At 34.2% G+C, this 22,895-nt stretch overlaps 2 protein-coding genes and 1 non-coding gene across 5 annotated transcripts; 1 reads left to right on the top strand and 2 right to left on the bottom strand.

The window, feature by feature from the left end:
* The first annotated feature begins 6,358 nt into the window (after positions 1 to 6,358).
* Positions 6,359 to 12,807, top strand: LOC129901877 (protein SLOW GREEN 1, chloroplastic). Its single transcript, XM_055977030.1, has 4 exons — positions 6,359 to 7,153; positions 9,192 to 9,338; positions 11,724 to 11,804; positions 12,397 to 12,807. The coding sequence occupies exons 1-4, from the start codon at positions 6,530 to 6,532 to the stop codon at positions 12,580 to 12,582; spliced, it is 1,038 nt and encodes a 345-aa protein (XP_055833005.1). The 5' UTR covers positions 6,359 to 6,529; the 3' UTR covers positions 12,583 to 12,807.
* Positions 12,808 to 13,429: 622 nt separating this feature from the next.
* On the bottom strand, positions 13,430 to 13,502 carry TRNAK-CUU (transfer RNA lysine (anticodon CUU)). Its single transcript has one exon. It is a non-coding gene; the product is annotated as a tRNA-Lys (tRNA).
* A 418-nt stretch (positions 13,503 to 13,920) lies between these two features.
* LOC129901841 (purple acid phosphatase 23) lies at positions 13,921 to 18,652 on the bottom strand. Of its 3 annotated transcripts, none has more exons than XM_055977027.1 (8): positions 18,350 to 18,647; positions 17,726 to 17,917; positions 17,133 to 17,469; positions 16,614 to 16,831; positions 16,290 to 16,480; positions 15,746 to 16,027; positions 14,790 to 14,912; positions 13,921 to 14,275 (listed from the first exon to the last, which is right to left on the bottom strand). In XM_055977027.1, the coding sequence occupies exons 1-8, from the start codon at positions 18,606 to 18,608 to the stop codon at positions 14,144 to 14,146; spliced, it is 1,734 nt and encodes a 577-aa protein (XP_055833002.1). In that variant the 5' UTR covers positions 18,609 to 18,647; the 3' UTR covers positions 13,921 to 14,143. The 3 variants fall into 3 exon arrangements, with proteins under 3 accessions (XP_055833002.1, XP_055833004.1, XP_055833003.1); XM_055977029.1 differs by having other exon boundaries at positions 18,370 to 18,517; XM_055977028.1 differs by lacking the exon at positions 14,790 to 14,912 and having other exon boundaries at positions 18,350 to 18,652.
* Between the last annotated feature and the right edge of the window lie 4,243 nt (positions 18,653 to 22,895).

Raw genomic sequence — 22,895 nt, 5'->3', positions numbered from 1 at the left:
TATTGATTAACTATTTTATTTTATTGTTTATTTTAGAAGTATGAGTTTTCAATTGAGTTTACTGTTATACAAATTTATTAAATTTTGAAGAAAAAGAGAATATTAAATTTAGATAAGCTATGAGTGAAAGTGCAACATATTATATTTTTTCTATAAATTTCCTAATAAGATATTCAATTAGTGGGATAAAATTTTGATTAAAAGGGAAAAAGTGCAACATATTATATTTTGCCTAAACGTTGCATAGTATTTCTTGGGCGTCATTTTTTAAAAATCTTGTATCATTTTTTTAAATGTAGAATTTAATTAGTGGTGCCTTTGTGAAGAGAGCTTTCAATTTTCATTTTAAACAAAATAATTAAATATTTTTAACATTGTATTTTGATTGAGATCTTGATGTAATGTTGTTGAAATATGTCTTTCTAGAAGAATGCCACATATTTTTTTTTTGGATATATTGTCTTTAATATTAGTCATATACTCGCTTCATGAATCATCTTAATATATGTATCAATATTTAATTATTTTATTAATTAATATGACGTAACAATATTTCAATACAAATAAAGAATAGTTTGAAGAACAAACTTCAAATAATAAAAAAAAATGATGCACTTGCGTACCAAATGAAATCTTAATAATATTTATTAGTATAAATTAATATATATCGATGGTATAATTATATCTTGTTAGTAACTGATACATCAAAGGTACGTCCTTTCAGATCCTCTCTAACTAAGGAAAGGTCCTTTCAGTGCCCACATCAAATATGGATCAAATTGTATCACGACGTTCTAAACCCAACTCATATACCGTTTTAATGGGTGAACAATCCAATCTTTGATACATGTTATTATACCCATGATTTTAGTAAGATCCGTGAGTGTCAATTGCATCAGGTCATAAAAAAAGGCTCTCTCATTTTTCATTTGATCTTAATAGATCTTTATTTATATCTAATAATCTGACAATTATTGGATATTTGATTAAATCGCTTTCAACTTTTTTGTGATTTTAATTTTTTTTTCAAAATCATTCAATTCAAATTCACTCGGTAGATAATATATTATTCTCAAAACTCTCCAAGAATTCAAATGATTATGATACACCAAAAAATGTTATCAAATCATGTTTGACATTTTCATAAAGACACAATGATAAATTAGATTATTTTATACCATATCAGTAAATAATGTTGAAGTAATTATACCATAAATTGTGATTGTTTTAGTTCGAGAATTTATGAAGTTTTAAAAATAAGTTTTTTTTCGAAAGTCTTCAAGTGCTTCATAAGTTTTAAATTTTTTAAGGACTTTTATATAATCCTATTGTCTACCTTAACATATTAATAATGATAACACAATTTACTAATACATATCAATATTTTCATCTATTATCAGTTTCTACTTGAAACGGTGATTTGCATTAGTTTTATAAAAAAAACATGTCTCTACATAATTAATGTATTTGTGAAAAATTTTGATCCACAAATCATTTTCATATCTAACAATTTCCACTTAATTTTTCGCATAAAAAATTATATAAACACCATTAAATCCATGCTTTCATGTGTAGAGATTATAATTCCAAAATTTCACAATTATCAAGTAAAATTAATTTATATTTCGATTGCGTATTAATTTTGGTCAATTGTTTATTAGTTCACACTTTGTGGTCAATTTGAATTCAAAATCATATTGTCATTTATAAGCGCTATAGTACTTTAGAATTTTGCCGACCATAAAATTATATTAATTTTATCAGTATCCAATAAAAACATAACTTATCAATATTTTTCTATCTCATCGTTTTTGAGGTCTCTAAACCTCTTTTGATGAGGTCTTGTAAAGTTATTATGGTGTGATGATCTTTTGGAGTATTTATCTCCTTGTTATTATGATCATCTTAATTATGTTTTTTTTCTCTTTCAACAAGTATCTTTAGAGCTAATTAGTCTACCACACTATAAGTGTGTTGTAGATTTTGTTCTTCAAAAAATTATATTAGAATTAGAGTTGGAATATATGTTTATATCAACAAGTGCCTTTGACAAGTGATTTGTAATATTTTATAAATAAATAATCTCTTGACCTAAAGTTTACATTTCTTATACGAGAATATAGATTTATTCATATTAGTTCATTTTACTTATTCTTTGCTACTTATCATCTTTCTTCCTAACATTAGAAAAATTAGCAATATTATTACAATCGCACTCGACGAATTGTCATAGTTTGAAAAACAAGCAGTAATCGCATTATTAGGTACACTTTCAAATACTTTATTCTTTATATAACAAACTAAACAATCATTTGAAAAGTCATCACTAGTTCTACTTCGCAAGCCATTTTTAATGAATTTCTATAAGGAAATAACTTTTTCTACTGTTACAGTATTTACAAGCGATACTGAACTTAACTTCACAGGCAAATAAATAAACATTCATATCTTTATATTTATTTTAATCGTGACATTGAAAGATCTTTAAGTCCATTCAAATTTGAGAAAGCATTATCCATTTTTCTCACGTAGCATATATAATAATCAAGATCAAAATTAAAATCTTCAAACTGATTTAAATAAGGGCATTTTACCTAAATCTTATAGTGATTCTCCCAATTACATGATATCTCTATTCTTTTAATAATTACCCAAAATTCCTTCATTTTGCCCACTTTCGAATCCAGGAGTCATTTTCATTATATATCGCTAGTTGATATAAATCAATTAATATCGTTAAGTTATTTAAGGAAAAGAAACGTAAATCTAATTAAGATCCTATCATTCACGCAATCACATAATTCAAATGGGTAATCAACCCCCTCCCTTCTCCTAACAACTTCATCAATTTCAAATATCAAATTCCTTCGAGCAGAGCATCGAATGTTTTTCAATTCTAAATCGAAATTTACGATTTTCACTGTGATATTCTAATCTTCTTCTTCAATTTCAATTTCTTAAGAAGGTAATAAAATTTTGTCATCTCTGTGTTTTTGCTGAACTACTTCTTCTTCTTCTTCAGTTTTCGATTGATTTTCTTCTTAACTTTTGTGTTCTTCATCTCTAATTTCTGATATATATGGATTCTGTTTTGTCTTTTATTATTGATTTTACCCAATTAAATTCTCAACAATAAAATTATGTTTCTCCGAGATCCGACTCAAGTGGTGAATATTATGATAAAATTAGATCCAAACACCTCAATGATCATTTAGTTATGGAGAAATTGCATGAAGAGTTGTTAGCGTTCAATTTTTAAAAAAATTGAGCATGTTACAACACACCCTTCTCTGTCCAAGGTATGCACTTTCTAATGTATCTTGTGATTTTTAATTTTAGATTTAATGGGTAATCATTACATTATGTATCATGTTTACAAATCTTTCTTGATATATGACCGTAATTCATTGATACAAATTTGAGCGTGTATCATGTTCGTATTAAAACTATTGATACATAACTCACTGTCTTATTTATCTTCTTATTGGATGTATCATATCATGATACATATGTTTTCTGTTTATAATGTTAATTGTTGGTTCTGTTCATAATACATGAGGTGTTATATATAATATGTGGTGCTGAATGAATGTATATAATATTATGATACATAAGTATTATATGTATAATGTTCATAGTTTGTGTTGTTCACGATACATAAGTTCTTATGTGTGGTATGTGGAGTTCAATCAATATATCTCATATCAGGATATATAACTATTTTTTGTATATTGTATAGTAAACATGCTTGGTCATGTTCATGATACATAAGTTTTGCAATGTATCATGGACAAATCTTATAGTTATTTGATACTTATGCTATGCCAATACTAATAAAAAAATTAATTCTCACTCTTAGTTTGGTTGTCAAACAATGATATTTCAAGATACAAAAAGATGTTTGTGACTGAAAGATTAAGGAAAGGAAAAAAAACTGTAATGAGAAGCTAACTACGAGCACAAACTATTGTGAACGTTGTGAACATGAGGATCACAATAGAAGATCTTATAATTTCTTTTCCAAAGAGAAGTGATACATGCATTTTGAAGATACATTCAGCTTCCAGTTGAATAAATTTCCATTATTTGTTTTTACTTATCTCTATATCAAGGCAATGCGTTATTGCAAATTTTTCACATAATATCCCTTCTCTTTGTGATTTTTGATATATTTAATTTGAGTATTACTTAATTTAAATACTCGTGTTGTGTAATAAATTTATATGTTGAGTCCCGCTTCTATTTATAAATTACAGTTGATACATAGCTGGCTCAAAGTCATTAGAATATGTATTAGATATATTAGTCTGTGTGTCTTTAACTAAATGACAGATACATAATACCTATTTTTTGGTATCTGATACATAACATAAATGGATTTTGTTTGTTGATGTATCATATACTTAATTGTAAAATGAGCAAATTTAACACAAAATTTATTTAAGTGTAATTTGGAATTGATACATAAAAATGTGTATCACTGAAATGTGTCTGATACAAGATATATGTTATGTATCACATGCACAAAAATTCATGTGAAATAATAAAGAGGGACATATTGAAAGTATAACTTAAATTTACCAACAAGATAATTAACAGAACATAATCAAATTTAAAAATAGTAGAGATTCATACAAGTTTTCAATAGTACTTCTCCAAAATATTAGCTAATAGATACAAAACTACTTTAAAGTTCACTAGTAAGGATCATCATTTTCACTAACATATTCTTCCTTTGTCTTTTCACTGCCAAATTTACATAAGAGAGATATGTATATTGCACAAAGATAATCAGCTTGGAGTCCAGTAGATGGAATCGAAATTTCATCGCTAAAATATTTGACAAAAGCAGCCATAAAAACAACACAATTCCTATATAAAAAATATATTACATTAACACGGGAAATAAAAATAATGAATTCTTGATGCATAATGATAAATACTTATAAATTGTCACTTTCTTGTTGAGTAATGCCTTAAACGTATTCAACCTGAAAAGGGTATTGTGGTCCAAGCAAACTGATGATTTGCATGATACATAGTAAAATAAACAATTTGACATAATTATCAAATATATACCTATGAATATGATAAAAGAGCAGAGTTTTGTAAACTTACGTATCAAAAACAAAATAATTGACATGATACATAAAGACAATCTTATGTATCATGACATGTGATACATTATCACCAATTTATTAGAATTCATTCACCCACATGATACATCGTAAACTAGCAAGTTTGACATAATTATGTATTCAATATATACTTGTAAATATGATAAAAGATCAAGATTTTGTAAATTTGTGTATCAAATAAAAAATAATGGATATGATACACAACAACAAACTTATGTATTAGGACTTGAAACTGAAGACTAATATTCATCTTAACTATAACCGATACATAATAATATACTGATATATAAATATAACTGACTGAAACTACATCTTAACTATAACCGATACATAATAATATACTCATCCGTCACGGTATGAGTGATACATTAGTATGAGAATGGTACATTTAAATACAGTTGATACATTAGATGTATCATGATACATTATATATAGAATGATACATTGGTTATAAAATGATACATTGATTTATTTTTTGATACATCTTAATAAGTTTAGATACACTGTATTTAAAATAAATTTAAAAAAATTTGAACATTAAACAATTAGAGAGAAAATGCAGTGAAGAATTGTTGAAAAACAAGACTTGAACCCTTTAATAACTAAAAACTATGAAAATAGAGAGAAAATGCAGTTGAGAATCAAAATGAGATGCTAAATTGTAACTTCTAAGTCGTATGTGTGATTTTAGGCGATAAATTAGAGATATGCTCAGTAATTTGCGAGTATTTTTGAATCTTAAATTGATAGAAGCCGATAAAAAAAGGTTTTAGAGGAGAGAGAGTATGAGAGAAAAAGGAGTTCTAGAGGAGAGAGATTGATTTTTTGACATGTATCTGGAAGGTGAAAGGATTAATTAAAAATAAGAGATTTTGATAAATTTTTTTAAATAATTGGGACTGATAATTAATGATGTGTATATTAATAATTTTTCCTTTAAATAATACATGACAAGTTTCTTCGATCTTGTTTTTATCACAATTTAAAAAATAATAATCTTGAGACTCAAATTAGGATGCCAAAAAATATATGAATCAATATTCATTCTACCAAAATAATTTGTTTAAGCTCTGAAAATTACATATTGATAATAGAATAAAAAAATTTCACACGCAAATCATGTAAGATTCAGATATGAAACTTGAGAAATCAAAATATCTTACTTTATTTTTAACTATTAACTTTTTGATAAATAAAAAATCAACCCAAATCAACCCACCTACACCCAAATTGGAGAAGAATACCTTAGCATCAATTGATTATATTCCCTTAAACCCCTTGGAGGTTTATGAGTTAGAGGATGCATCAAATGGACCAGTGTATATAACCTTCCCTTTTTGATTTTCTTCTTCTAAGCAGCTGCTTCTCCTACAGTGTTCTGCTTGCTAAAAATGGCTTCTTCATTTGCCTCTAAAATCCCACTCTGCCTACACTCTTCAACCCTCAATCACAACCCAAATGTTGTTCACCCTATTTCCCTCAAAACCCTTTTTCTTCCTCCCCTTTACAGTCCCAAAACCCTGACTACTCTTTACCCCAAACTCCAAGCAACTTCCAAATCCCAAGATTCAGCTATTTTAACATGTTCTTGGAAACCCCAGAAAGGAATTTCCAAGTTTTTCAGTGAAAAGATTGTTTTTTTACTTGTTGGGTCATTCTTGTTTATGGGTATAAGGGCTAAACATGTATTGTCATTGCCACAACCAGTTCAAGGAAGTAGTGTTGTTGAGACCCAAGAAGGGAACAGTGAGGAAGAAGAGATGTATGTGGAGTTATTGGAGAAGAATCCGAGAGATGTTGATTCTTTGAAGACTATTGTTAATGTGAAGATGAGGAAAGGGAAGACTAAAGAGGCTTTGAAGTATGTGGATAAGCTGATTGAGGTTCAGCCCAGAGAAATGGAGTGGAGGCTTTTGCAGGCTCTTTGTTATGAGATGATGGGGCAGCTAAGCACGGCTAAGAGGTTGTTTAAGGAGATTTTGAAGCAGAGGCCTCTCTTGCTGAGAGCTTTGCATGTATGGTTCCTAAATCCTGTTGTGTTTTGATGCAGTTTCTATTGAGAAATCCTTAGATGTTTCCTTTAACTTTTTGGGTCTTACACACTTGTTTATATTGCATGAACACCATGTGTGAGTTCTTGATGAAGATGAACATCATGTATGAGTTGAGGAGGATTATATAATATCTATTTGCGGGGTAAGACTGCGTACAGTAGACTCTTGTGGTCCATCCCTTCTCCGGACCTTGTGCATAACGGGAGCTTTAGTGCATCCGACCGCCCTTTTACCCCCTTGTTAATGGTTATTGTTAATGATGATGTTGGATGCGCTTATAAAACATTGTTCAGTGTAAAACACTAGAGGTCATCTAAATATCTTGTGGTGTAGAATGTTGTGCATTAAGACACTGAATGTCATGTATAACAGCGACTATGTGCTTTTTTTCTTTTATTCTGATTGTTTGTTGTGATGTATGCTGGTTTGACTGATGCAGCTCCGTCAAGTCAATGATTCATTTAGTTGTGATATTTTGCAACTGTCAAATTCTGCAAAGGAGATTGTCTATAACCTAGTACTTATTTGGATATCTATTTTATGGTTTGAAGGTTGAACATGGATTCTAGAATCTAAATTATGTGGAAGTTTCTTCTCTCTCATGATAGATGTTGGATATGATATCCATTTTCTTTATCAAGTCAATAGCAAAGTGACGGTTGCCAGATCATCAGTTAGCCAGATAGTAATTGAGTAATGCATTATTATTGATTGATATTCTGTAAAGACTAACGAGAAGGATCTTGTAGCTGGCTGGAATGCCTTGGTCTAGACAGTTTTACATGACTTAGAAAAAAATGTAGGTTTTGTTCTTAGCTAAACTTGAAAACTTCATCAGTAACTACATTTGAAGCCCTAGAAACTTGGCAAAGTTTGTGTAAAAAGCTGTTTTCAAATGAATGACCATGCAATAGCTAAAAATCCTGTGTCTCTCTTGAATTTTTCAAGTCACCTTCATCGACTTCTTGTTTCTATAGATGCGTAATACTTGGTTCCCACTGATGTGGTTTTAGTTTTGACTCTGTCCTTGATAAACTGAGGACTGATAAAGAATGGTTGCTCCAGAAGCCCGTTGGCTTACTGGTGGTGCTAACTATGTTCTGAACTCTAGGGGTACTACCTGGTGTAATGAAAAATCAATGCCGAAGAAACACATGACATTTATTTTAGAATTGTGCAGTTGTATAAAGACTATCATGATGTTTCGTGTAAGGTAAACTTTGACTCAATGTTGTTAAAATACAAATTAAGCTTCCTTGAGGAGAGCAGTTCTACATTTGTCAGTTAATCTATAGTGTTATCTAAGTTTGGATCTTAGGGTTTACTATGCCTTCAAATTGTTGTTTCCTGTATAACTTTAGGCTATTCAGTTATATACTTGCAGTGGATGCCAACCTGAGACAAGAATGTTTTGAATTCAGTCATATGTCATTTTCAAAATACCATTCCCATTCGAATGAAGAAGCAACTCTTTGAAGGAGAGCTACGATTTTTCAGCATGGAGGGGGAGAATAATTTAAGTGCAAGCATATATATCTAAGCAGTGAACTTTGTAAGTAATCAGAATCAAGCATGTATCTATGTTAGTGATGAAACTTAGCAATTTGATGCATCCTGGATGTGAATACTAAGTATGATGTATGTCAGAAATGGTGGCAAATTTTAGCTAGTCGTCTGTGTATTTCAAAAGATCACTATGTCCTACCCGTTTGTCACTGGTATGTCCAGATCAATGAGGAGTCCAGGCAACAAAGAACTGGTGTCATGCTGTTTCCGATTTCTTCACTATTTCCTATCAACATCTATAATTGAATGGGCATTCATTTTTAGGCAATGAGTTTGAATCTTTTGCTGATGTTTGCTTGGCCCATTTTCTTTTGTTTACCACAAGTTACTTGTTATTCATGGTATGAACATTTCATTAGAGGTAGAATACATCCCTTCTTAATTATTATTAGCTTTTGCTTATTAAACTTATCTATCTATTGAATTGGTCCAGGGTTTAGCTATGGTGATGCACAAAAACTTTGAAGGTGCCGCTGTTTTTGAGATGCTGAATGGTGCTCTAGAAGTTGCTCGCCGGGAAAAAAGAGTGAATGAGGAAAGAAACATAAAAATATTGGTCGCACAAATGCATGTTGTTAAGGTAATGGTTTGAAGTACACTTGCTAAATTTAATTTGTTTAGTGTGACTGTTAGAATATGAATAGGTGTACATAATCCTACTTAGAATAGGAATAGAAATAGGAATAGTTTATAGTACCTACTTGGAAAAAGATTGTTTTAGAGTGTCTATAAATATGGTCTGTATGTAATATTGTTCTTACGCAATTCAATAATATTTTCCCTCTATATTTCTCATATGGTATCAGAACATTGGTGAGAAACTTACAAGAAAGAATACCTAGTCAGTTTCCAGTGACCATTAAAAGGCTGGTTTGCATCGTTTTTTTGTTTTGCAAGTGTTGTGCGAAAACCAACAACATCACTAGGTGCGGAACACTCAGGTGAGCAAACCCCAATGAGCTCCTCTGAGATCTGCTCAGTCACGCGCCCTCACGCGCCGCCAGACGGTCAGGTGGATCGACTAAAGGCTCACCTTGTTGCCAAAGGGTATACTCAGATATTTAGGCTAGATTATAGTGACACTTTCGCTTTCGTGGCTAAAATAGCATATGCCCGTCTTTTTCTATCTATGGTTGCCGTTCGTCATTGGCCTCTTCATCAGTTGGACATTAAAAATGCTTTTTTGCATGGTGATCTTGAAGAAGAAGTCTATATGGAGCAACCACCTGGTTTTGTTGCTCAGGGGGAGTCTAGTACCCTTTATGTCGATTGCGTGGGTCACTTTATGGTCTGAAATAGTCTCCTCGAGCTTGGTTTGGGAAGTTCAACACAGTAATTCAGCAGTTTGGCATGACTCGCAGTGGAGCCGATCATTCTGTCTTTTATCAGCATTCTGCACCAAATTTGTGTATTTATTTAGTTGTTTACTTTGATGATATTGTTATCACCGGCAATGATCAAGTTGGTATCACTAAGTTGAAGCAACATCTCTTTCAACATTTCCAGACTAAAGACCTCGGTAGACTGAAGTATTTTCTAGGTATTGAGGTTGCTCAATCTAGATCAGGTATTGTTATTTCTCAACGCAAGTATGCCTTAGACATTCTTGAGGAGACGGGAATGATAGGATGTAGATCCATTGACACTCCTATGGATCCGAATGTTAAAGTCTTTCCAGAATAGGGGCAACCACTCAGTAATCCTGAAAGGTATTGGGATGCAGTTATTCGTATTCTGCGATATATAAAGTCAGCCCGATAAGGGACTATTTTTCGAGGATCATGACCATGAGCATATCACCGCATATACAAATGCTGATTGGGCAGGATCATTCTCTGATATACGTTCTACATTAGGATATTGTGTTTTAGTAGAAGGTAATTTGGTGTCGTGGAAGAGTATGAAACAGAGTGTGGTTGCTCGATCTAGTGCTGAAGCAGAATATCGAGCAATGGCTGTAACAACTTGTGAGCTAGTTTGGATCAAACAGTTGCTGAGAGAACTAAAATTTGGAGAAACTGGTCATATGGAACTTGTGTGTGATAATCAAGCGGCCCTTCATATCGCATCAAATCCAGTGTTTCATGAAAGGACCAAGCACATTGAGATTGATTGTCGCTTTGTCAGAGAAAAGATACTCTCCGGAGATATTGTTACAAAGTTTGTGAAGTCAAGTGATTAACTTGCAGATATCTTCACCAAGTCCCTCACCTGTCCTCGTATTAATTATATTTGTAACAAGCTTGGTGCATATGATTTGTATGCACTAGCTTGAGGGGGAGTGTTAGAATAGGAATAGGTGTACATAATCCTACTTAGAATAGGAATATAAATAGGAATAGTTTATAGTATATAGTATCCTACTTGGAAAAGGATTGTTTTATATTGTCTATAAATAGTGTCTTTGTGTAATATTGTTCTTACGTAATTCAATAATATTTTTCCTCTATATTTCTCATAGTGACATTTATCTGTTTCATCAACAGGAGTTACTCAACTCTCATTAGGGGCCATGTAAATCATGATATCCTCCCACTATTAGCATATCTTTTGTAGATTGTCTGTTGTAACATCTTGTGCCTAAGTCGATGCAACTAAGTGTAACAGAGATGTCTCCCTTGTATTCGTTATAATGATACCATTGGATATCCCTAGAGTATGATGTAACATTGATGTACAGATTGGAAGAGAGGCAGTGTAGTTGGGTAAATGGTGAAAGTCTGGCCACTTGCATGATGGCCTTGCTTTGCGGGTAATAGGTTGTCTGAGCATGTTACCTTTGCTAAGTTAAGAGGTTGTCTTTGTCAATGAAGGTCATGATAGCACCACTTCTCACTCTCTTGTTCAATGTTTTGATGGTCAGAGGACCCAGTTCCAGCTAGTTCTCTCCTATCTATTTGAAAAAGGGTAGAGTAAAAAAATGTTCAGCCTAGTTTTCCTTCTTACATTCATTCATGTCTTGCAGGGTGAGTTAGAAGAGGCCTTACAGAGGTTTCAACTTCTTGTCCAAGAGAACCCAAGAGACTTCAGGCCATATCTGTGCCAGGTATTTATGCTCTGTTTTTCCTCAGCATATTGCTTTATAAGCTTCAGTTGTTCTTGAATTGTGAGCTTTTGAAAAGGATATGTTAAGAATAAGCAAATTAGCCCTGTTATTAGCTTAACTTCTGGCTAAATTGTTATTGTGCATCCTTTTAGAGTCAAGTTGCCCACTGGAATAATTTAGAGCTTTTGATAAATGATCTTGTAATTTTAGCTAGGTTAGAGATTAAACCAAGGTTCATATATTATGAGATCGATAATACTGAGAAAGAACGATGATAAAATGCTGTTTAGTATGTACTCTATGGAATGCTTGATATACTCTGGATTAGATGGTCACTGATAAACATGGTCTCAGGCAACAAAATTTTTTAGTAATTAAATGAATAGCATAAGATGGCAAAGCAAGTTTATTGCATAGTGTGGAAAGGCGGAAGCATGGTTAAACAGTGACCATGTTTCATGCATACGCATCAAGATTTGCTCTGGAGTGTAATTAATTCCGATTCATGTGTTCTCGAAAAGCTTAATGTTGGGGCAGTCAACCCCAGATATTTTTGTTCTTGAATCTGACCGTGTTTTGTACGTGGTGGCAGGGAATAGTGTACAGTTTGTTGGACAAGAAGAAAGAAGCGGATGAACAGTTTGAGATATATCGAAGTCTTGTACCCGAAGAATTTCCTCAGAGAGGTTTCCTTGATGATGTTGTGTTGGCTGCAAAGACAGAAACTAGGGAACAACTTGAGAAGGAGTTCAAGAATGAATTGTCTTACAAGACATGAAATGTCATGCCTAATTATCACATTTTCAACTAGGTTTATCATGAGTGGATGGTTAAGGGTGTATGGAGGGGGTGGTCAGAGGGTAGGATAGAATTAAAAACACTGCTAATGTAGTCAGACAGTATAGTTTTTTTTTTCTTTGATTTTTTGGCTATTGAAATCTGAAGTCTAGTCTCCCTTGGAAGAGGAGTGAAGTTCTAGGACAGTAACATTTTTGTGTTATCTCTGTTGTTGATATTTCTTTTTTTTGGTAATCGAGAAATTCCTGAGGCTCGCTGGCAGTTCTAAAGTCGATGGATAATGGATCTGCTCCTCTACCTCTCTCCACTTAAACACCAGGCTTTTGTCTGCGGCGTGTTTGAACTCATGATATGCATTAAACCTATGTATCACTTCGTCACGCTCTTACCATTTGATCAGAGTTCTGCTCTCTGAGGGTAAAAGAATTCTTAGTTTGTCTCTAGAAATATGAAAGCAGGAGTTCTCAAATTTGCTTATCCATTCTTGTATGAATAACTAGACATGGTGTTACAAATATAATGTGTGCATATTTTCTTAAAGTAATTATAAAAATTGCTCAATTTAAATACAGCTCCCTACAAACTTGGGTATTTTTGTGTGGGTATTTTTGATAGAACGATCAGAGAAATCTAGACATGCTATAAAATTTATGACAAGGTTTTCTCAAAGATTACTTTAATGCATGAATATCATGGAGTATGTATATATTTATACATAACCTGCCATGATTTGATAATTTCACTCTTTCATTTATACTTAATTTTGATATGTTTTATTTGAGTCGAGGCATATTTTTACAAAAATAAAGTTGAAAAATAAATTGAAACGCCCACCGTGGGGCTCGAACCCACGACCACAAGGTTAAGAGCCTTGCGCTCTACCAACTGAGCTAGACGGGCTTTTGTAATAATTGTTATTTATTATGGTATAGTAATGCATTTCAAGTGTCCATGGCTTATTTAAGGCCGAACCATATAAAACTATAGATTTCAAAATAAATTTATAATCAACTAATTAGGTTAGACTTTTTATTTTATTAAACACATCGAGTCAAACTGAATATTTACCAAAGGTTTAATCTTTTATGGCCTAGGGCCTTGGGTAAATTATGACGGAATATTGTAAAAATTTCATGGAGTGTTCTATTTTGATTGCTTTATTTAATTAGCATTGGCTGTATGTTCTTTTTCACTTCTTTTGTTCCTGTTTTTGTGTTAAGATGCACACGCTTGAGAAATTTTAGCCATTTTAAACATAATTTTCACCCATTTTCGCGCAACTAATCACATTTCACAAGAAATACTCTAGCTTCATATAAACAAGGGAACAGCAGTTGTATTTTCAAAGCAAAACATCCATACAGTAACTTCGGGAGAAGGGGTGCCTCCTCACAAAGGAGATTCCAATGACAATGCCCGGGTGACTTGTTTACTAAAAACACAGGACAGATGTTGCATATAACAATACTGCCACTGACAACACCAGCATATGTAATCTCATTAGCATGATCACTGTAGTGTAAGCAATTTAGTCACAACTTTCAATTACTCAGTGGTTTGCTGAGAAGGCCAATAAGGATAACGACGGGCAAAATGATGTAACAGAGAAGAGAGGATACTCGTGCTGCTGCAATGTCCAACGCCGGTGGTATTGATGGACTTAATCTGCTATCCTGTGTTCAGTATCAATGCAATAATACAGTTGTTAAGAACAAAAGAGAGGAACTTTTAGCGAACAAGAGATTTGACACTCGTGTACTAAAGATATGATAACGCGAAAAATTAGAGCTAGCTATAGATGGTTACAAGTCTCAACATGCTGGAGAATTGATAGGTAATCATTAGATCATTGTCTCTCTTTTCTCTTTTCAAGAGAATCATTTGAAGATATAGATGCAACGATCGCAGTTTCTTATATAGGCCATAAAACAGATTTGCAAGAAAACTTTCATCTTGTCTGAAGTTAAGTCTTAGAATGAAAGAAGTGTTTTTCGGAGGATCTGACACGGATGCAATAACATTTTTGGAGAATCTGAGCAACCTAGGAGATTTTAAACGTCAAACTCTAACAGTTCAATAGACTCCATAACTATTTCACTTTATTGTAAAATTTGAAGACTTCATGAGTAAATCTATAGTTGGTAAGTCCTCATTGAAAATGAGAAAAAAAAGAATGATCACAAGCACCTTTGAGGCAACAGAGCAAGACTGAGGTTGTCGTACAATGTATATTTGATCACCATGACTGTTTTCACGGTAAATATCCTGATTGCGGTGCCAAGTCCACAACGCATGGGTTGAATTTACCATCTGCATCAGTATGAATGGAGAAGAGAATGCTAAACGAAAGAAAGATGATAATGGTAATAAAGACGAAGAACTAAGTTAATGAGTGTCTAAAAAGAATATGACTAGGGGAAAAGAGGATCTATTATCTCTCTAGACCACTCGTCTAGCAGCCAAGAAAAAAAAAACTACAACATTTTTAATAATTTAGAGGATCGAACGAGAAAACACCTAAGCAAGTTGATATTTCATGTTTACTAAACATAAAATTTTCATAGGTAATAGGCCATTACAGTAAGAAACTGCAAAGTTTTAACTTAGTAACTCTGAATCGAGATACTTCCAACACTGATTAAAAGCTTATTATTGTATTCAACAAACATGATTCAGGTCAAACGTGCCAATTCCTTTAAAACAGAATCAAACACTCGAGAAATGCCGATGACTCTTTTTTGTTGCATATTGTTAGAGTGGATAAAAATCTCACATTGGTTGGAGAATGGACTGGTGGTCTGTTTATATGGACATGGGCAATCCTCCCCACATGATCTAGCTTTTGGGGTTGAGTTAGGTCCAGGTGCTATATCTTTACATGATATCAGAGCCAGGTCAATTTTCGTTTGGGCTTCTGATCCATGCTCTAGTTGGGCCTGGGGGTGAAGGGGGTGTTAGAGTGGGTAAAAGTCTCGCATTGATTGGAGAATGGACTCGTGGTCTGCTTATATGGATTTGGACAATCTTCCCTCATGAGCTAGCTTTTGGGGTTGAGTTAAACTCAGGTGCCATATCTTACACATATGTTTCCTTTCAATAAGTGCCTCTAGAATAAGAAAGTAATACAGTTACTCTGGCTTTACCTCCAGTATCCCGTGGCCGAAGCTACTCTCTCTATATGCACTCCATTCTGGTTGTCTGTCCCAGCAAAATTTCCCTTTGGCAGTTCCGCTGCTAAAGTTCATGTGACATACACCTCCAAATTCTGGAATGTTGTCACCTGGTGAGGGACATTTCCCAGGATCATCTGCATGATCAACGTCGACTTTCTCAATGTTACCACCATCTCCAACTGTTATGTAAACAGGACCACATGGATCCAAAGTATAGTTGTAGACTCGATTCATTCGCTCATATGCATGCACCTGAGATAATTAAATTACACAAATTAAGTTTACGTGGGAAAAGGAAAGTGACATTCTTTTTGAATGGACTAAAATTGAAAGTAAGACAAACAAATTGAAATGGAAGGAGTAGAACATAAGCAAAAAAATAGCTTATTATTTTAAGGCCAGATAGGTCCTAATTGAAATTTTCTCAAGGGAAATGATTGGTTAATTCTATTTATGAACTGAGGTCATTAATATGCTTATTTATCGCCAGGATTAGGAGTATATTTCAGCTTACATGACCTGAGAAAACTATATCAACGCGATATGTATATAGTATTTCTTCCATTTCCTGCCTCATGCACTCAAATTCTTGGTAGTGTGACGAATAGCTATTGTACCAAGGAGAATGCCATGAAGCCACCAGCCAAGGAGTCACGCAACGATCTACCTTTTCAAGATCATGCTGAAGCCAAGAATACTGAGCACCTGATATAAGTTTTAAAAAATCCATCATATTTGCAGCATGATCTTTCTTTTTATGCAAGTATATGTGCCTCAAATATTAGAAGTTAACAAAAATGAAAAATGATTTATTAACTTAAGCAATTTAATCACTTACTGGTGTGATTATAGTCAATGTAGGCTCCTAGCATGATGAAATGGACTCCTCCGGCATCAAAAGAGTAGTAAAGGTTACTGTTAGAGCCGGATTCCTTTGAAGGAACAGAAAATCTTGTCAAATATGATTGGAATGTGAGCCCTGCTGCTTGAGGTTCGATCTCATGGTTTCCTTCGATAACCATCATTGGAACTCTTGAGATTAACGGCTCCATAAACCTGCAACTCCAGTTTATTCAATTCAAACTTCTCCGCGGAAAGCTTTAATTTTCTTTTCCATTTTCTAATAGTTCATTTTCTGTCTCATAGGCATATATATATATATATATATATTATGATGTTTAGTAGATTGTGATTCATAATCACAATGTCTCTATTTGATGAGAACTCGGTGAATAGTGTAACTAGCCTTAACACGGACCTCACACCGGAAGATTTTTGACAAGAAAGGTATAGAGAAAGGGCGAAAAAGTTTTAAAAGACTAAGGAGATAAGTTATGTGAGAAAAAGAATTGATGACCTTCCCCATCCATCCCATCGCGGTTGAAATGTCTCTCTCATGGGTGCATCTGGAAACTGACAAGAATAGCATGAAGCTCCTTTACCACCAGTGGTAAGGTATTGATTCGCATAAGTTAAATCTCCAACCATCAATATCATGGAAGGATCATTCATTGTGAGATGATCAATGGTTGTGGTTGTATTGCTTGTAAGACCTAAGTCCCCAACAACTGCTATTCGCCGTGGATACTTGTTATGTGAAGGCAATGGAAAGGTCTCAAATTCAAGTTCATCACTCATTGCTGCTAAGGAACTATCACCACACTTGTAGTAATACTTTGTTTCAGGTTCAAGACCTACAGAAGAAAAGAAACTTCATTGCAACATATATATCAGTTTTTTTTTTATCCTACACTTCAAAAGACTCGCAATTCAGAGGCAACCAATGCCAAGTATACAAATATATCATTGCATATATATTCAGCTTCCAGTAAACTAGCTGATTAGTATTCTTTTCATCGACATGGATCTCAGTTTGAAGCAGGAAAACAGATAAAGTAAGATAAATAAGCCAAGGGAACATATGAAGCGACTCGCTGCAGAAAACCTTACCATCAATCTTCACATGATGAATGATGCCAGAGGTGTAGTTCCATAGTCCTTCAAATGGATACAATTGACTGTAAACGACTGAAACTCCATTTTGCTTCATTGTGTACTTACCACTTTCCTTTCCGTACCATACCTCACTTGCCACTGTTTTCGGATCACGTGGAGTCACATTTAGACCAATCTGAGCTTCCCCTAAAAGCCAACCACAAGAATCACAAACTACTTTAAAAAAAACTTGAACAATTAAACCAATTCGAAGCCACCAAATCTAAAACACAAGAAAAACTATACAAGTATACAGTCATTGCAAAACCAAAAAGCCAAAAGCAACCATACAACAAACATTAATAAATCTAAGTTCTATGTAATGACAGTGTAAAATGTGTACATGCTCCACCCGAGTGAGGATCTAGGAGGAGGCGAGGGTATTCATCTGAACCCCCTCGGCCAAAAACTACTAGCTAAAACGCTGGATCCACCACTACATAAGGGAGAATCTCAGTAGCTCAGTTCTTTATTTTACTAGTGAGGGTTCGATTCCGCATCCCTTATATCTCACCCCCAATTTCTTCAAAAGAAAAAAACAAACAGAAAAGAGAGAAGAGTAATAGTAATATGAAATACCAGTGACCCAAGAAACAAACATTGAAGGTGAAGAATATGACAAGGCAAGAGCAATTTGTTCTGGAAAAAAAGAAGTAACATTCCTCTTAAGCCTTGGATGGTTCATTGGCAAATCATCACTTCCTTTACGAAATAAAGGATCAAATGTGTGAGTTAATGGCTTAAATGGCCCATCCAATGTTGTGGGAATTAATGTCTCTGCAACTATAATTACAACAAAATATTGAAAGCAAAGTGATGTACAAATTTTCTTCTTCATCTCTCAAAACTGGAATTTTAGCAGCCTTTCTACGAGTAATTTTTTTGTCAAAAAAGAAGCAACGTTGACTTCTTTTGCTTTCATTTTTTTAAAAAAGCAGCAATTGCTCAATTCTTTTTCTTTCATTCTCTTGAAGATTTACCATCCTTTCTACTCAATTACCGCAATGTTACTTTTCTGCTAAGCCAATAAAAGATCGACATCATGTAGACTTGTTACTGTTGATCGGTTTCGTTAACATATCTGCTAGGTTGTCATTAGTGTGAATTTTCTGAATATCCACACTACCTTCTTCCACCTTCTCACGAACGAAATGATACTAAACTCGTATGTGTTTTGTCCTTGAATGAAATGCTGGATTCTTTGCAAGATGCAAAGCGCTCTCACTGTCACAAAACAAAGCAACCTTCTCTTGTTTGTGCCCGAGCTCCTCCAGTAACATCTGCATCCATATTGCCTCTTTGCTAGCTTGTGTAGCTGCTACATATTCTGCTTCCGTCGTAGATGTAGCCACGATTGATTGCAGTTTTGAACCCCAACTTACAGCTCCTCCAGCAAGAGTAAACACATAACCTGTGGTGGACTTGCTTTTATCAAGATCACCTGCATCTGAATCAACATAACCTTTAACAGTAAAGTCTGATCCTCCATAACACATTGCAACATCTGAGGTACCCTTGATGTATCTCAGGATCCTCTTAACAGTATTCCAATGCTCTCTACCAGGATTAGCCATGTATCGACTAACCACTCCCACTGCTTGTGCAATGTCAGGTCTTGTACATACCATGACGAATATTAAACTTCGCACTGCTGATGCATATATTACTCTAGACAAATCCATCATCTCTGCTTCATTGCTAGGACACATACTTGAGGATAACTTGAAATTAATAGGAAGTGGAGTAGAAATTGACTTAGAGTCTTGCATCTTGAAGTGCCGCAAGATTTTCTTCAAGTAGCTCTTTTGAGAAAGCTAAATCTTTCTATTATTTCTGTCTCGGTGAATTTGCATTCCTATAATCTTGTTTACTGGTCCCAAGTCCTTCATTTCAAACTCCCTAGCCAACTGTGCCTTTAAATTTGTCAGACGATCTTTATTGGGGCCTGCTACCAACATGTCATCAACATACAACAATAAAATAACAAAATCATCATCACCAAATCTCTTGTAATAAACACAAGGATCTGAACTATGTTTGTTGTATCCAAGGCTTATAATGAAGGAATCAAATCTCTTATACCAACATCTCGGCGCCTGTTTGAGACCGTATAGAGATTTGTTCAACCTGCAAACCAAGTTCTCTTTTTCCTGTTCTTCAAAACCTTCTGGTTGGAGCATGTAAATTTCTTCTTCAAGCTCTTCATGAAGAAATGCAGTTTTGACATCTAACTGCTCCAAGTACAAGTCAAATTGTAACATCCCCTAAAAACGTTGTATACGATGTTTCAATTCTCGCATAAATATGATACAACCTCTGTATTTTGGGCATAACTTTAAATAGGAATATCCAAATTGGGTGATTCAAATTTCTGGGTAACCACAAGATCATTACCTACAACTTTTGTGAAGATCATATTTTAAGTTTCGGAGGTTAATTAGGTCAAATAAATTAATTTTTGTAAGGTAGGATGCTGTGATGGAAAGGAGTATTTATAGAAGAAAAATCATATCTCACTGTAGGTTTATCCAAATTGGTTGATTTTTGAACGATATGAAACTAGACGTCCATATCTACAATTCTTATGAAGACACCAAATCCTAATAAGGAATTTATCTTATTCAAACGCAGCTCCGAAAAAGAGTATTCTGTTAAAAAGAACTCATCTCACCTACCATGGAAAGATCTAGATACATTTGACATCACTCATGACATGTGGGTATTTATCCATGGGTTCTTCCACCCATGTAGTCCAAAAACTCTTTCAATTAAGTCTCTTGATTTCAAGTAATATTTTCTTATGGAAATTCTTATTTTTACTTAATAGTATGAATCATGATTAAGCTAATAATTATTGGTCTATTTTGATGCGACATAATTTTATATGTATGAATTGATGGTTTGCAAGTAATTCCTCTATTTATCTATTTAAAGGTTTTTGAAATTCATGGTGGATTGTTTAAAGCATGATTTTTAATTAATGAATTTCAAAGTATTTATGTATATTTATTTACATACATATTTGCAAGTTGAAGTGATTTGAACCCACCTAATTTTACTATGTTTTTAATAAAGTTTGACTTGGAAGCGTTGGCTCCAAATGAATGTTTGTGAAAGCAATATCTATGATCAAAAGAGAGTCTTATGAAAATAAAGAATGATGAAATGATATGAATGATGGATTCTTTATGCAATTAGGACAATTCTTGCATATTTGAATTTTCAAATGTTTTAATGAGCTATTCTACCGATTATGATGTTTGAATTCTCAAGTTATATGCTATGAATATTTTAAAGTATTAAACTATTCCGTGGGATTGACTTAGCACCGAATGAAGCATTGAGGTGGGATTCTGTTAGAGAATCCTAGTAGCAACCCCTTGTCGCATTAACTATGTGCCAACATAGGAGCCCTTGTAGGCTTAGGTTAATGGATCCATGAAAGCCCTTAAAGTTAAAGCTAAAGAAATGAATGAAATTGACGGAGTTCTACCTGGAAAGTAGTCTCCCCGACCAACGTAGGGGGTTATATTGGATTCCATGTAATAGCTCGCATGGTCTTAAATGTCGGTTATGGTTAATTTCCCACAAAATGAATATTTTAAAGGATATATATATGATTTATTATGCATACATTAAATTATGTTCCATATTATATAAATGTTCTAATGTTTCCTCAATGTTCATGCATCCTTACATACTTAGTACATTCAAAGTACTAACGTATACTCTTTTGCCTACATGATATCACCATGTAGGGATTAGTGCTCCTCCTCGTTCTCCTCCACATGGCTAATTGATATTCCATTGAAGACTACTTTTGGTGAGTTCCCATGTTCCGGGAATAATACTCCTTTGTCTTTCTAGCTTATGATATGTTAAGATATTTTACTATGGCATTTCTTCTATTATGATTGAGGGTGAGCTAGGGACTTGTCTTAGCCCCGTTAAATCTAATAGTTAGAGGTATTGTTGGACATATGTAAGTTGAAGATTTACTATTATGATTTCCGCTTGTTTATTTATCATCATTACCTATGAAAGGCTAAAAGAATGCTAAGAGGCTTGTTTGAGGTACTTTTGGGTTCCTCATTCGCCATGTCACTTCTAGGCCCTAGGCTTGGGTCGTGACAAACTTGGTATCAGAGCTCGAGGTTTTGAATGATCCTTGGAGTCCAACATACCGCGTCGAATAGGGTCTTGTTCATGGTTGTGAAGCGCGCCACAATTATGACTAAGAGATTATGAGGCGTTTAGGAAAATTTTCACTTCTTTTAAATTCATGTCGTGCCTTAGAGTGTCCTAAGTTTTCCTTTAACTAACGACCCATTTTGTGTTCTCTAAATAATGACTCGAGGAAGAGCACCTCGAAGAGCAAGGGTTGACGATGAGGACCAAACTCCTCCGATTCCTAATGCCCAACATCATGAGGACGGGGTAACCCATGCCGAGTTTCGCAGTGTTATTACTTTGTTAGCTCAAGTCGTAGCTAACCAAGGGAATCTAGGTATTCCTCCTCCCCAAATGCAAAATCCATCCTCTAGGATTCAGGATTTCCAAAGGATGAATCCATCCGAGTTCGATGGTTCTAAACTAGTTGAGGACCCCATGGAGTTCATTAATGAGGTGTATCGGATTGTGGCTATCATAGGTGTGCCACCAAATGAGAAGGCCGAGCTAGTATCCTATCAACTCAAAGATGTGGCTCGAGTGTGGTATGAACAATGGGTTGTTGAGAGGGATGAAGAAATAGGGTCGATAGGATGGGAAGAGTTCAAAGGTGCCTTCCTAGACCGCTTCTTCCCATTGGAGCTAAGGGAGGCCAAAATCCAAGAGTTCATCAACCTCCGTCAAGGGAGTATGAGCGTGAGGGAGTATGATTTCAAATTCACTAAGTTGTCCAAGTATGCTCCCTTCATGGTCTCCGACCCAAGAGCTAGGATGAGCAAGTTTATTTCCGGTGTGTCAAGCTTGGTGTCCAAGGAGTGCAAAACGACCATGTTGGTCAAGGAGATGGATATCTCCCGGTTAATGACTTATGCAGAACAAATTAAAGAAGAGAAGCTTAGAGAGAGATCAAGGGGGTTCAAAAAGGCTAGAGTAGATGGTGGAGGGTTTAACCCTC

This window comes from Solanum dulcamara, chromosome 1 (assembly GCF_947179165.1).
Source record: "Solanum dulcamara chromosome 1, daSolDulc1.2, whole genome shotgun sequence".
Lineage (NCBI taxonomy): Eukaryota > Viridiplantae > Streptophyta > Magnoliopsida > Solanales > Solanaceae > Solanum > Solanum dulcamara.
Note: the sequence above shows the minus strand (reverse complement) of the source record. Positions and strands in the feature narration are given on the sequence as shown.

What these genes read in the sequence shown, in the direction of transcription:
- LOC129901877 (XM_055977030.1), top strand. Translation starts at nt 6,530, where the DNA reads ATGGCTTCTTCATTTGCCTCTAAAATCCCACTCTGCCTACACTCTTCA. An exon ending in TCTTGCTGAGAGCTTTGCAT is followed by an intron (nt 7,154 to 9,191) that starts GTATGGTTCCTA and finishes GAATTGGTCCAG; the next exon opens with GGTTTAGCTATGGTGATGCA. An exon ending in TCAGGCCATATCTGTGCCAG is followed by an intron (nt 11,805 to 12,396) that starts GTATTTATGCTC and finishes ACGTGGTGGCAG; the next exon opens with GGAATAGTGTACAGTTTGTT.
- LOC129901841 (XM_055977027.1), bottom strand. Translation starts at nt 18,608, where the DNA reads ATGAAGAAGAAAATTTGTACATCACTTTGCTTTCAATATTTTGTTGTA. An exon ending in GTTTGTTTCTTGGGTCACTG is followed by an intron (nt 17,918 to 18,349) that starts GTATTTCATATT and finishes GTTGGCTTTTAG; the next exon opens with GGGAAGCTCAGATTGGTCTA. An exon ending in TCGGCCACGGGATACTGGAG is followed by an intron (nt 14,913 to 15,745) that starts GTAAAGCCAGAG and finishes ATACTGATGCAG; the next exon opens with ATGGTAAATTCAACCCATGC.